Here is a 14,245-nt window from a genome sequence, read left to right as displayed (position 1 = left end):
GCACGTGGGCTTTCTCTGGTTGCAGCGAGCAGGGGCTGCTCTTTGTTGCAGTGCGGTACGGAGGCTTCTCATTACAGGGGTTTCTCTTGTTGCAGAGCAGGGGCTCTAAGCACGCAGGCTCAGTAGTTGTGGCACACGGGTTCTAGAGCACAGGCTCAGTAGTTGTGGCACACGGGCTTAGTTGCTCTGCAGCATGTGGGATCTTCCCAGACCAAGGATCGAACCTGTGTCCCCTGCATTGGCAAGCAGATTCTTAACCACTGCACCACCAGGGAAGTCCATGATACTGCTTTTTAAACAAAGTACTGATTCTTTAAGTTAGTGACAAATATTTCTTTCTTTCTTTTTTTTTTGGAGACAAATATTTCTTTCACTTCATTGCCTACTTAACAACCTGACTCATCCTTTATTTATTTAAAAATATTTATTTATTATTTATTTTAGCTGTGCTGGGTCTTAGTTGCAGCATGTGGGATCTTTAGTTGTAGCAGGCAGACTTCGTAGCTGCGGCATGCGGCTCTTAGTTGTGGCATGCGAACTCCTTAGTTGTGGCATGCGTGTAGGATCTATTTCCCCAATCAGGGATTGAACCCGGGCCCCCTGCATTGGGAGTGTGGAGTCCTACCCACTGGACCACCAAGGAAGTTCCTCATCCTTTAATTTCTATTAAAAAAAAATTTTTTTTTTGAAGACCTAGTTCAGTTTATTCAATGATTCATGAATCAGGTAGCATCCTGTCTAGCAACTAGAAGCGTGATTCCCTGACTCATCCATCAGAAACCATCACAGTAAAATGAATTTTTGAAGTGAAAAATGGAGGCAAAATAAAACAAAACTCAGAAATCCAAATGAAATAAAAAATTTGGAACCTAGGATTTAAAATTCAGATTTATTGAAAAATACAGAAAGCAGTAGTTGTGTTTTTAATGAAAAAAGTGCTAGACTTGATTCTGCCACCTCCATGTAATTTTAGGTAAGTTCCTCAATTTTTGTGAATCTCAGTTTTCTCTTTTACAAAGTGGGATGATGAAATTAATTTCATGCAGTTATTCTGAGGACTAGATGAAATAACCCAAGTGGAAGTATTTTGCAAAGGACAAAGTTTTATAAAAATATAAGATTATCTCAACATTATATTTTTAAATAGGGTTGCTATGAACATTTGCAAAATAATTAAGCCAAGAAATATATATACAGTTTACACAGCATTCTTAATATCTATGCTAAGTCATAATGACTTAAGAAGATATTAGTATAATATGAAATTATATTGCGGTGCTGTCAGAAAAAAAAGCTACTGCAGCTACATAAAAGCCTTTTAGTATTTCTTTACACTATCTCATTTGTACACTTCAATGTATTTTTAATTTTTATTTTACGAGAGTTAAGCATTAGACAAAATCAAGCAACACTGTCAACATCTGTAAACTGTAAAAAAGAAGAAGTCTTCTGAGTATGAAAATTAAAAAGACTACACAAGACTACAGTTTTTATGAAAACAACATTTTAAAAAAATGGATTTTGCCTAACCTTCTTTAAGAACCATTTTTAAAAATCCATTTTAAAAACAAAATATATTTACTACTTCAACTAACCTAAATCTCAATTGGCACTGCCTATTTAAATGTGACTATGTAATCTTGTTCTCTGGTGTTCCCAACAACTCTGTTTCAGTAAAATCTCTTTTATCCATTAGTCCAAAGCCAAAAGAAACTACTAAAAAAGTAGTTATACACACTACTTTAGGAAAAAGTCAAGTGACAAACTATATGTTGAGACTTTATTCTAAAAGCAAAGTTTAGTAGAGATTCAGTCATATTTCTAAAACTTTCTATGTAAACATGTAGTATAATAGTAATCCTAAAGCAATGAAAGTTACTTAAGTTATTAAAAATTGAATTATAACTATAAAAATATACAGGCCCATTAACCCAGGTATATGACTTCAAGTAATTCTGCCTAAGTAAATCCCTAATCAAAGGCTTATAGACTTTATTACTAAATTGTTCCAATATACTTATGTTAAAGAAAAACAGAGATAAAATTAGGGGATGAATAGGGCCTATTAGCCAATCATTTAAATTATAAGAGGATTTTATTGATAAATAAAAGTGTCATTTTATATTATCTGCAGTGGAAATGTAAGCAGAAAGTAAAACTATATTTCAGAATATTCTCATTTTTGTAAAAAATTTACAAATTCCATCAGAGGTATATACGTATGTGCATATGTGATAGAGTGTCAATAGTACAACCATCAACAAAATGAAAAGGCAACCTATAAAATGGGACCAAATATTTGCAAACCACATATTTGATAAGGGGTTAATATCCAAAATATACAAAGAACTCATATAATTCACTAGCAAAAAACCAAAACAATCCAATTAAAAAAATGGGCAAAGAAAAAAAAAAATGGGCAACGGACCTGAATAGACATTTTTCTAAAGAAAACATACAAATGGCCAATGGCTACATGAAAAGGTGCTCAACATCACTAAAAATGAGGGAAATACAAATCAAAACCACAATGAGATATCATCTCACATCTTTTAGGATGGCTATTATAAAAAAGATAAGAGATAACAAATGCTGGCAAGGATGTAGAGAAAAGAAACCCTTGTACACTGTTGGTGGGAATGTAAACTGATACAGCCATCATGGAAAACAGTGTGGAGGTTTTTCAGGAAATTAAAAATGGAACTACCATATGATCCAGCAATCCCACTCCCAGGTATATATCCAAAGGAAATGAAATCATTATCTTGAAGAGACAGCTCTATTCCCAAGTTCATTGCAGTATCATTCACACTAGCCAAGGTATGGAAACAATCTTAAGTGTCCCAAAACGGATGAATGGATAAAGAAAATGTGGTGTTTTTATATATATAAAATGGAATTTTATTCAGCCTTAAAAGAGAAGGAAATCATGTCATTTACAAAAACATGGATGAAGCTGGAGGGCATTAAGCTAGGTGAAATAAGCCAGACAGAGAAAGACAAATACTGCATGGTATATAAAAAAAAAAAAGTCAAATTCAGAAACTGAAGAGGAAAGTGGCTGCCAGGGGCTGGGAGAAACAGAAGTCGGTAAAAAGGTACAAATTTCCACTATAAGATATATAAGGTCTTCAAATCCAATGTGATATAGTTGATAACAATGTATTATATAAATGAAACCTGCTAAGACAGCAGAACTTAAATGTTCTCACCCCCCACCCCCAAAAGGTAAATAAATATGTGAGCTGATGATGATGGATTGTTAATTAACTCAATGGGTGGAATCCTTTCATAATGTATACAGTATATCAAGTCACCACATTGTACACTTTAAATATCTTAACCCAATCCCTTGGTTAGGAAGTTAGTTTAACAAAAAATTTCATTATATAACTATTTTGGAGGAACAAAGTGCTATTGTAATGATAACGTTAAAATGGGACATGCTGTTACTCAGTAACAATATATTTCAGTTGTAGAAATTTCAACTATATAATGAAAAATATACAGATTGAAACTACAAACTTACCTAATAATTTGTCCTTCCTCTTCTGGAGTAGCTGGTCTTAACCCCAGAACTATGTGACATACCTAGAGATAAAAGTGGTAAATTAAACTTCTTTGGTGCCAATGACTGGACTATAGACTATTTCACATTCTCTGTATGAGATCCATATTCTAGATGGGAATCTAAATCAGCAATAGCTTTCAATTGATGAATTATCAATGATCCACTTAAGCAAATCTGAACTTTAAACTTAAATTTTCTGTTTTGTTGTTTCTTTTTAAACAAACCATTGCAATGGAAGACAATTTCCAAATCTCTGCGTGATAAAAAAGAGACAGAGACAGAGAGAGAGAGACAGAGAAAGGAAGAAAGGAAGAAAAGGAGAAAGAAAGGAAGATAGAAACTACTTTTCAGAATATTTCATTAACACTATATATCTTAATTATCTCACATAGAGAATATTACTTCCTTTCCTGAAATCTGAAGAGCATACCATGGCACCTGGGCAGAGAGATGAAGGGGAGATGAAAAGGACACAGAAAATGAAGGATAATGGTGGCATTTCAATTTGAACAACTCTAAGAAAAACATTATTGCCACTAGTGCTAAATATGCTTTTTTTTTTTTTTGTGGTACACGGGCCTCTCACTGCTGTGGCCTCTCCCACTGCGGAGCACAGGCTCCGGACGCGCAGGCTCAGCGTTCATGGCTCACGGGCCCAGCTGTTCCGTGGAATGTGGGATCTTCCCAGACCGGGGCACGAACCCGTGTCCCCTGCATCGGCAGGCGGACTCTCAACCACTGCGCCATCAGGGAAGCCCTAAATATGCTTTTTAAGGCTCATTTTCTCCTCAATTTATTTGCCTTCTCTAAATATCATCACAAAAGATATGATTTTTCCCCCAACATTTAACATGAAAATTTTCAAAAATACAGAAAAGTTGAAAGAATTTTACACTGAACACCTCATACCCATTACCTAAGTCTAACATTAACATTTTTATTATACTTAATCTATTCATTCCTCAATTCATCATCTTAATTTTTACATGCATTTCAAAGTAAATTATAGCTATTAGTACAGCTCCCTGTAAATACATCAGCATGCCTGTTTATAGTTTTATTTACATTTTGAGGTACAATTTACTTAACAGTACACAAATTAGGTTTATAAGATTCATGCACGTATCAGTAGTTCATTCTTTTTTATTGCTGAGTAACAGTCCACTTTGAAAATACCATTTTATCCATTCTCCTACTGATGCATACTTGGGCTTTGGGTTTTGTTTTTTTAAATTTATTTTTGGCTGCGCTGGGTCTTCGTTGCTGTGCGCAGGCTTTCTCTAGTTGCAGCGAGCGGGGGCTACTCTTGGTTGCGGTGTGCAGGCTTCTCATTGCGGTGGCTTCTCTTGTTGCAGAGCACGGGCTCTAGGGCGCACAGGTTTCAGTAGTTGTGGCTCATGGGCTCAATAGTTGTCGCTCGTGGGCTCTAGAGCGCAGGTTCAGTAGTTGTGGTGCACGGGCTTAGTGGCTCCACGGCATGTGGGATCTTCCTGGACTAGGGCTCAAACCTGTGTCTCCTGCATTGGCAGGTGGATTCTTAACCACTGCGCCACGAGGGAAGCACAGGTATCTGGGTTTTTGTAAGCAAACTTAATGAAAAGGAAATATAATATACATGCTTAAAATTGAACAATATTTTAAAAAGATTTTTTAATTAAGTATAGCTGATTTACAATATTGTGTTAGTTTCACATGTACAGCAAAGTGATAAAAGTGAACAAATCTTAAGTGTACAGTTTAGTGACTTTTCACAAAGTAAACACACCTATGTAACCTTCATCCAGTCAAGAAACAGAACATTGCTACCTCTCCCAAAGTTCCACTTTGAGTTCTTTCCCAGACACCACTGTACCCCTTTAATGTGTTCACTATACTAAATTCTACCACCATGGATTGGTTTTGTCTGCTTTTGAATTTTCTGGTCCAGTATTTTCCACTCAAAATTATGTAAGATTCATCCATGTGGTTGTGTGTAGCACTAGTATATTTATTTTTACTGTTTTAAATTAAACCATATGTATGCATGTGCCACCATTTCTGTTTATGTATTTATTGTTGATAGGTACTCAGGTCATTTTCTGTTTGGGGTTGTAACAAAAAATGATTATAAGAACTTATTCTATGTTTCTTGGTGCTCAGATATACAAGTTTCTGTAGGGTACATACATGGGGTAGATTTGCTGAGTCACAGAGTATACATAAAAACAGCCAAACAATTTCCAAAATACTTGTAAGAATTTATATTCCTACTGGCAATGTGTAAGAGTTCCAGTTTCTTGTTATCCTCAACAATGCTTCATATCACCTCAAAGCTAACCATTCTAATGGATGTCTAATGGTACTCCAAGAGTGACTTTAAAATGTATTTCCATTATGACTAAAGAAGTTAGCCCCCTTTCATAATTATTAGCTATTTGGATATTCTCGTTTGTGAAGCACCTGTTCAAGTTTTTTGTACACTTTGATATTGAGCTTCTGCCTTTTTTTCATTGATTTTTGCTCTTTGTATGCCCTATATGAAAGTCTTTTGTTGGATACAGGTATAGCAAATATATTCTTATCTTTTCTTCTCTTTTTTTTGGCCCCACTGTGTGGCATGGGGAATCCTAGTTTCCCAACCAGAGATCGAACCCGTGTCCCCTGCATTGGAAGCACGGCATCGTAACCACTGGACCGTCAGGGAAGTCCCTCTTTTCATTTTCTTAATGGTATCTCTTGATAAAAAGAATTCTTAATTTTACTGAAGTCCAACTTAAAACTTTTCTTTATGCTTAGTGCTCTCTGGAAGTATTTTGGCTGCATTGGGTCTTCGTTGCTGCGTGCGTCCTGTTTAAGAACTCTTTGCCACCTCAAAGTCATTAAAATATCTCCTATATTATTTTCTAGACATTTTATTGTTTACCGTTCAAATTTATTAGATTTATAATCTACCTAAATTACTTTTCATGTATTATAATGGGGTGGGAATAATGATGCATGTTTTCACCATATGAATACTAATTAATTCAGTACCACTTACTGAAAAGACCACCCCTTTGCATCTGCAATGCAATGTCTTCTTTGTTATAAATCAAGTGATCACACCTATGTAGGTCTGTTTAAGAACTCTCAATACTGTTCCACTGGTTTGTCTAACTTTATGCAGATATCACATTGTCTTAATACTGTTATTTTATAACAAGTTCTAATATCTGGTAATACAAGTCCACTGTTCTTTAATATCACCTTTGCTATTTTTATTTTTGGCCCTTCATACTTCTCTGTGTATTTAGAATCAGCTTGTCAAGCTCTGCAAAAACACAATGACAACAATGAACTTTTTGGGATTCTGATTGTGAGTGCACAAATCTTTAAATCAACTGAAGGGGAATTGACATCTTTAAACTATTGAGCCTTCCAATCCATAAATACGGATTACCTCCCTCTGTATCGGTTTTTTTTATTACTGCTGTAACAAATTATCACAAAATTTGCAGCTTAAAACAGCACAAATTCATTATCTTACTGTTATGTAGGTCAAAAGTAAGGCATGGATCTCACTAGGCTAAAAATTAAGACGGCAACAGGGCTGTCTGTATTCCTTTCCGGAGGTCAAAGGAAGAATATGCTTCCTTGCCTTTTCCAGCTTCTAGAGTTCACCCACATTCCTTTGCTCGCGGCCCCTTCCTCTTTCTTCAAAGCTAGCCACTTGCACCTCTCTCACTCTTCTTCCAACGTCATTTCTTTCTCTCTGACCACAGCTGAGAAAGATTTTCCACTTTTAAGGACTCATGTGATTAGACTGGACCCATCTGGATAATACAGGCCAATCTCCCCATCGCAGAGTCCTTAAACTGATACAGCTGCAAAATCCCCTTTGCCATGTAAAATAACATATTCACAGGTTCCAAGGATTAGGGCATGGATATTGGTGGGGGTGGGGGTAGGCTGAGTTATTCTGCTTACCACATTATTTAACATTTGATACTTTCTGACAAATGTATAAGATAGAAGATCCTGCTCATGTTTAGCATGCTTCCTCTGCAAAATATTGGGCACTGAGTTTATTAAAAAGGATTGAAAATAAAGTATTACCACAGGAATGGTTTACTAATTCTACTGATACTTATGTTACACTTAAATACTCAGGCAAGAGTGGGATCTTGGCAAATAAAATAAGAGCATAATTCAAACTTTTATCACTGAACTTACCAGCTAACTCTATTTTAAGACACAGATAGAAAATAAAACTAATTAGCATAACAGTCTGCTTACTCATATATTAAGTGAACATAAAGTTTACTTAAGTGGTCAAAATGTTTATATAACTAATTATGACTTAAAGTAGTTGAGAATATTATTTTAAATGAGATAAAAAAATAGCTGATCAATTTTCGTATTACCAAGCAAGTCATTTCTGTTTATAGTAGTGATTTATATTATTTTTGTACATTTTTTATTTTACAAAGCCATCAACTTAAATCCCTGCTGAAAACTGATAGTGGAGCAGCTGAGTGATTTATATGGATATTATAGGCTTATCAGATTGCATATGCTTTAAATATACATTAATTAGTCATTAGCTATAAGGAAGAGTTCAATTTCCATGTATTCTAACATCGTTGTGTCACAGACAAGTTACTCTTTATTTGCAATGGAAGATCATGATACATACAAAGATACTAAACCTTTCTGACTTTCACAGGGATGCTTTTACAAGGAAAGGAAAATATAATAAGAAGAATCTAAAATATCACTATTAAATCAACAAATATTTATAAAGAACCATGAAAAATGGGAAACCATAAGTTATTTTTTTTAATTGGAGCAAGAGAAGTATTTTAACTGGGAACAGTTAAAATATGGCTGCTCACTCCTAGCAGCTATTCTTTCCTCCTTCTCCTTCAATCTTTTTTAGACCTTCTAAAGAATTAGAAAAAAAAACAAAACTGAGAAACAGTCTTGCATCTAAGATAATCTCCTAACTGGGAAGATTGTATATTTTGTGAAAAATTTACAGCTGCCTACTTACGATCCATCTCTCTGTTCACACAGCCTTACTTGTTAGGAGGGGCCTTTAAACAAGACAACAATGAAGAAAAATAGCAAATTATTCTTTATGTGTCTACATTCTCCTCTGTCATTACTTGTAAGATAAACATAATCAGCTCTATTCTACCCTCCTATCGTCTCATGACTTTGAGAAACTTCAGTAGGCACTCATGCTCTCTCACCATCCTTCAGGTCGTGTACGGGATAATGTAGTTCTTTTTATAATATATGGTTTTGTAGCCTAGTTGTAATAACTATTACATATGGAAAAGGTGCAGAACTACTGGTACCACTGTCCTCTGTACCTGTCATTTACCTTAAACATACCTGGAAAAGTAGATTCAAAAATTCATTGGCAAGAACATTTTTCACACTCCAGATTTGATAGTCTTCTAGAGTAAGATGGCCCATCTGAAAGAAAAACAGTATTTTAAAAGATCTCATTTTTTATAGTGTTTGAATAAAATCTGGTTTATTAAACTTCTAATTGTCATTTGTCTGAAAGAAAACCAATAATTTAAGGTAGATGCTATGTGTTCATCTGAGAAGTAGGCCAGCTAGGATAAGTTTAAAAGTAACCAAATTTTGTTGAAATAGTCAATGGCAATGAGGACAATTTATCACCAACAATCTTCTTCCTCCAATAAGACCTGGGAAATAACTCACAGTATCTTCTGGTTCAAAGGTTACTTACGGAACCCACAAAAGGCCCTGAGTAGGGAAAATGAAGCATTTACTAATTTTTAAAAAAATTTTATTTATTTATTTATTTATTTATTTATGGCTGTGTTGGCTCTTCGTTTCTGTGCGAAGGCTTTCTCTAGTTGCGGCAAGTAGGGGCCACTCTTCATCACGGTGCGCGGGCCTCTCACTATTGCGGCCTCTCTTGCTGCGGAGCACAGGCTCCAGACGCGCAGGCTCAGTAACTGTGGCTCACGGCATGTGGGATCCTCCCAGACCAGGGCTCGAACCCATGTCCCCCGCACTGGCAGGCAGATTCTCAACCACTGTGCCACCAGGGAAGCCCCAGCATTTACTAATTTTGAAAGCATTTTTGCAGACTCTTTGGATTATGCCCTTTGATCCTAACAATTTTCTAAGACCTTCTTAGAAATATCTGGCAATTTTATCAGAATTCTTAGAGATTTAAAAGAATTTAATAAATATAAAAAATGAGTATCTACATTACATTTCCCCAAAATACAATTTAACATTACTCTTATAAGTTGAGTAAAGCAATATTTTCTTGGTGTCAAAGTGTACCAAAAATTACATTTTCATACAGAAGGCAAAATATATCTAAGCTATTGATTACATGCTTATTCTGGCTGCCATTAAAGAACTCAGAAGAGATCTTTACCAATATTACTTTTAAAATTTTTTAAAAGAATATATGTACCACCCAGACTGAGATAAAAGGTCATTTCCATCATCCCAAATATCCTTATGGTCCTCCCCAGTTAAATCACTCATCCCCGAAATCACTGTTGTAACACCTATTACCATTTTTAAGTTCTGCCTCTGTTCTCGAACTTCATATAAATGGAATCATACAGTATGTGTTCTTTTTTTCTGTGCATTCTTTCACTCAGTATAAGGTTAGCCCTACCATAACTTATTCAAATGGGAGAAATAAAGATTATAAATGATAGCAAGGGCTGTGTCTACTTAATTTTTATAAAATGCCTAGCTTATAAAATATAATAAATGTTTTTACGTATATAACACTTAATGGAGTTGTTTAAAGATGGAATGGGCTATCTTTAGAGACAACTTGGAGGTGTTGTAACAACAGATCCAAATAAGCACTTGGTGGGGATGATGTAGAAGAGGTTTAAATATATATATAAACTATATAAACCAATTCAGAGTACAAGGTATTTTTAGAAAAGGATTAGTCCCAGCGAGACTCACCTTTGTGGTGTCATGTGCATTCAATATGTCTTCTACAATGTCAGATAGATCCATGTGTAATTCCTTTAAAAACAGAAACCCAGAGAAGTAATTAGAAAAGAGTAGATATCATCTTTATTAGTCAGTGACTAAGGTATACGATATTTTGGTCAAGTTTTTTTTTTTTTTTGCGGTACGTGGGCCTCTCACTGTTGTGGCCTCTCCCGTTGCAGAGCACAGGCTCCGGACGCACAGGCTCAGCGGCCATGGCTCACGGGCCCAGCCGCTCCGCGGCATGTGGAATCTTCCCAGACCAGGGCACGAACCCGTGTGCCCTGCATCGGCAGGCGGATTCCCAACCACTGCGCCACCAGGGAAGCCCAGGTCATTTTTTTAAATTACCATTAATAGATTGTTACACTTGCTTTAAAAAATTAAGACAATTCCCCTCTGGTTTCATTTTTACTTTACTCAATACATTCAGTTTATGAAATTTTCTAAGGCAAATTCTTTTTCTAATTTTGTACCTTCAGCTATGGATATTTTGAGTAGCATAATATAGCAACTAGAGGTAATAACAAATCCCTTTCTCTTGATCTCTTTTTAAAATTTTTCACTCCATTTTCCTGTTGGAAATTTACATGCAACAACATGTATACAACCAGAATTTACCGGGATGTCATCGGTGCGGTTGTCCTTCCAGACCTCTAAGAGTGCAACCACCATGTCTCTCAGTTCAACCCTGGAGAGAATTCCATCACGGTCAACATCAAACACCTTGAAGCAAACTAAAGAAAAGAAACTCTTATGAAGGGAAATCACTTTTATATTCTGAAGTACAATACGTTTTACTGGAAGCTGCCTTAGTAAAATTACTTAGTTTCTTAAGCAAGTATATTCTGGATTAAGTCTGCTCATCTGGAGCAGACTATGTCATTAAAGTCCTCTGAACTTGTAGGATTTCCTGCACATACTTGCTAAGTCTCTCTATCTACATCGTTAGCCAGGTTGGAGAACCCTATCCTTCCCCCAAATCTAGAGTTAAATTCCTTGCAAACTGAAAAATAAGAGCCAAATTACTGTACAATACCTCACAGATTTTGAGGAGGTAATTCAAGCCTTTAAATTAATTTCTAATATTTAAAACCAATCACTTCAGAGTTGATTCTCACAATGTTGAAAATGTTCCATCTACATTAAGAATCAACAATAACAAGGTGGTACAGTTGGCCCTCTGTATCCACAGGTTCCACATTTGCAGATTCAAACAACCACAGATCGAAAATATATAAAAATTAAGAAAAAAATTTTCCATAAAGTCCCCAAGAGCAAAACTTGAATTTGCCACACTGGCAACTATTTACATAGCATCTACATTGTATTTACAACTATTTACATTGTATTAGGTATTATAAGTAACCTAGAGATGATTTAAAGTACACAAGATGTGCATAGGTTATATGCAAATACTATGCCACTTTATACAAGGACTTGAGTATACATGGAGTTTGGTATCCGAGGAGGTCCCAGAACCAATCCCCAGCAGATACTGAGGGATAACTGTATAAAGATTTTGCCTCTCCAATGTAATTAAGGCACACTCATTTTTTGCCAAAGAACAATTTCAACTCTTCAATTCTTTGTTTATATACAACAGACTAAGAATTAGAAATAGCAGCACTTTGCTAATTAACATCAAATGAATCACTCTAGTTTATTAACTTCCACTAGCAAAAAAGAAATTAAAAAATTTTTTAAGGCAATAATAAACCTCAATTGAAAAGCAAAGATTTCGGCCTCTTTATTTAATATATGAACTTTAATGGGAACAAATAATCTATCGTAAAGCCAGGTTGGAATAATGGTATACCATATCAGGGAAGAAAAAAGAAATATACATTTTTTAGATTACATACTTATCTACTTCATATACTCCCATAATAATTATGCTATTAAATCAATGGAGTGCGTCACAGCACATTACTGAAGAATATCAAATAACAAGTAGCATACCTCACATAGGCAACATTTGTGAAGCTGTATTTTAGAAAGACACAGAGATAATGACACTTGTAAATATATTAGAATTAGGTTCCAATTAAATGTTGGAACCTAAACTGTTGCATTTTCTCAAATATAGTTAAGATTTATTAATTCAATATGCTTATAAATTATAACATTTTAGTTAGGCTTAAAAGACCATTTTAGTATTTAATAAAACTGTGTTTTGATCATAAATTTCATTTTGCTAATAAAATACTAATGTATTCAAGTGACAGAAAATAAGTTACACTTCAAGTCATGCAAGACACAAAATTCTCTATAGACTACCAGAAAATATTTTCGAAATGCTTAACATTTTCAAATACATCATGACTGATGTAGTTCATTTATCATGAGCTGCACATTCATCTGAAAAAATCAACCCCCTTACTAATGACAAATCCCAAATCACTCCACAGAAAATAGGTGACTGAATCCTTACAGAGACCTCAGTAAAACCTCAACATGAGACTGCTATTTGCCAGAGTAATGAAAATTCAAGCCTCAATCCACAGATGATTTTTATATGAATGAATGCTGATTTTTTTCGCTGTATAGTTTGTAAATTTTGTGACAGTGTTTAACACACTTACATTTTTGTCTTTCAGCCAGGGGTCCTCTGCAACAGGCTGATAACCCACAGGATATCTCCTTAAAATCTATGTGATTGTCACGATTTTCATCAAAAGCATTAAACAAACCTGTAAAATAGGAAGACAACGTAAATCACAACAAACAAACGTCCTAATGGTAATAATGACATGTTTATGAAAGGAGGCATGACTCCCATAAACTGACTGAATTAAAAAAAAAAAAGTTTATCAGTAGTTCCCATTGTCCTAGGAAGTATTTCTCTTTTTCCTGGTATAATTATAAAACTTAACTTTCTAGCAGAAAATACATTACTATCATTTAGTGTTTGGTTTTGTTTGCCTGCCTGTCTCTATTTTATATCAATTCCTATAGCTCAAAATGACTTTAGCATGTAAAAAATAAAAATCAGTTTAAAAAATCAAGAACTGAAAAAAAATGTCAGAGACCAGAATTATCCTTATTTGGAAAGACTAAGAAGAAAAAGGAAAAAAGAAGAAAAGTCGAACTGCATATCAAAGATATACTGTGTTGTTATTAATAAGCTCCATTAAGCTCTTTCATGAAGCAAAGAAAAATAACACACTATATTACCAAAGAAAGAAATTCTGTACTGCAGTCTTCTTTGTATTACTTAATATTTATAACTATTTTAAAATTCAGAAATAAAAGGGAATTTATAATATAATCCTGTGGTTTTCAAACTTTTTGTAAAAAATAGAAATGGAATAATTTTGTTTTCAAATAAAATGACTTATCACTCTCCAATTCTAGAAAGGTAAAAACACAACTGCACCTTTGAAGTAGGTACAAGCCCTATCTGTTCTGGCTCCCCAAACAGGTATTTCTGAAATACACTGGGAATGTGAAGAATACAGATTGTCTGTAAGACTCTACTTCTGTGCCCTCAGTTTAAAGAGTAGAAAATCAAAGCTAGAAGTAGTTACATGACTTGCCAAAAGTTAGAAAAGTTTAAAAAGGTCTGAACCAGAAGCAGAACCCAAGTATTCAGATTCCAAATATGGTTTTTGTGATATCACCAACAACTACCCTTTGCATTACTAACTTTTTTTTTTTAAGTTATAGCAATGAAAAGTTTAGGGCTAAGTGGGGAGC

The 14,245-nt window shown here is 34.8% G+C and overlaps 1 protein-coding gene across 2 annotated transcripts in view; it reads right to left on the bottom strand.

Moving 5' to 3' along the window:
- Positions 1-14,245, bottom strand: part of USP32 (ubiquitin specific peptidase 32) — a 197,142-nt gene that overhangs the window by 58,871 nt on the left and 124,026 nt on the right. For both annotated transcript variants that reach the window (XM_024757701.1, XM_024757702.1), the window contains exons 7-11: positions 13,132-13,239; positions 11,168-11,283; positions 10,517-10,579; positions 8,930-9,013; positions 3,530-3,591 (exon numbers count right to left, since the gene is read on the bottom strand). In XM_024757701.1, coding sequence (XP_024613469.1) covers positions 3,530-3,591; positions 8,930-9,013; positions 10,517-10,579; positions 11,168-11,283; positions 13,132-13,239 — 433 coding nt within the window. The remainder of the gene's footprint in view (positions 1-3,529; positions 3,592-8,929; positions 9,014-10,516; positions 10,580-11,167; positions 11,284-13,131; positions 13,240-14,245) is intronic.

This window comes from Neophocaena asiaeorientalis, unplaced genomic scaffold, assembly GCF_003031525.2.
Source record: "Neophocaena asiaeorientalis asiaeorientalis breed wild unplaced genomic scaffold, Neophocaena_asiaeorientalis_V1.1 scaffold327, whole genome shotgun sequence".
NCBI classification, from domain to species: Eukaryota; Metazoa; Chordata; class Mammalia; order Artiodactyla; family Phocoenidae; genus Neophocaena; species Neophocaena asiaeorientalis.
The sequence above is the reverse complement of the archived record's forward strand: the minus strand, read 5'-3'. Positions and strand labels throughout refer to the sequence as shown.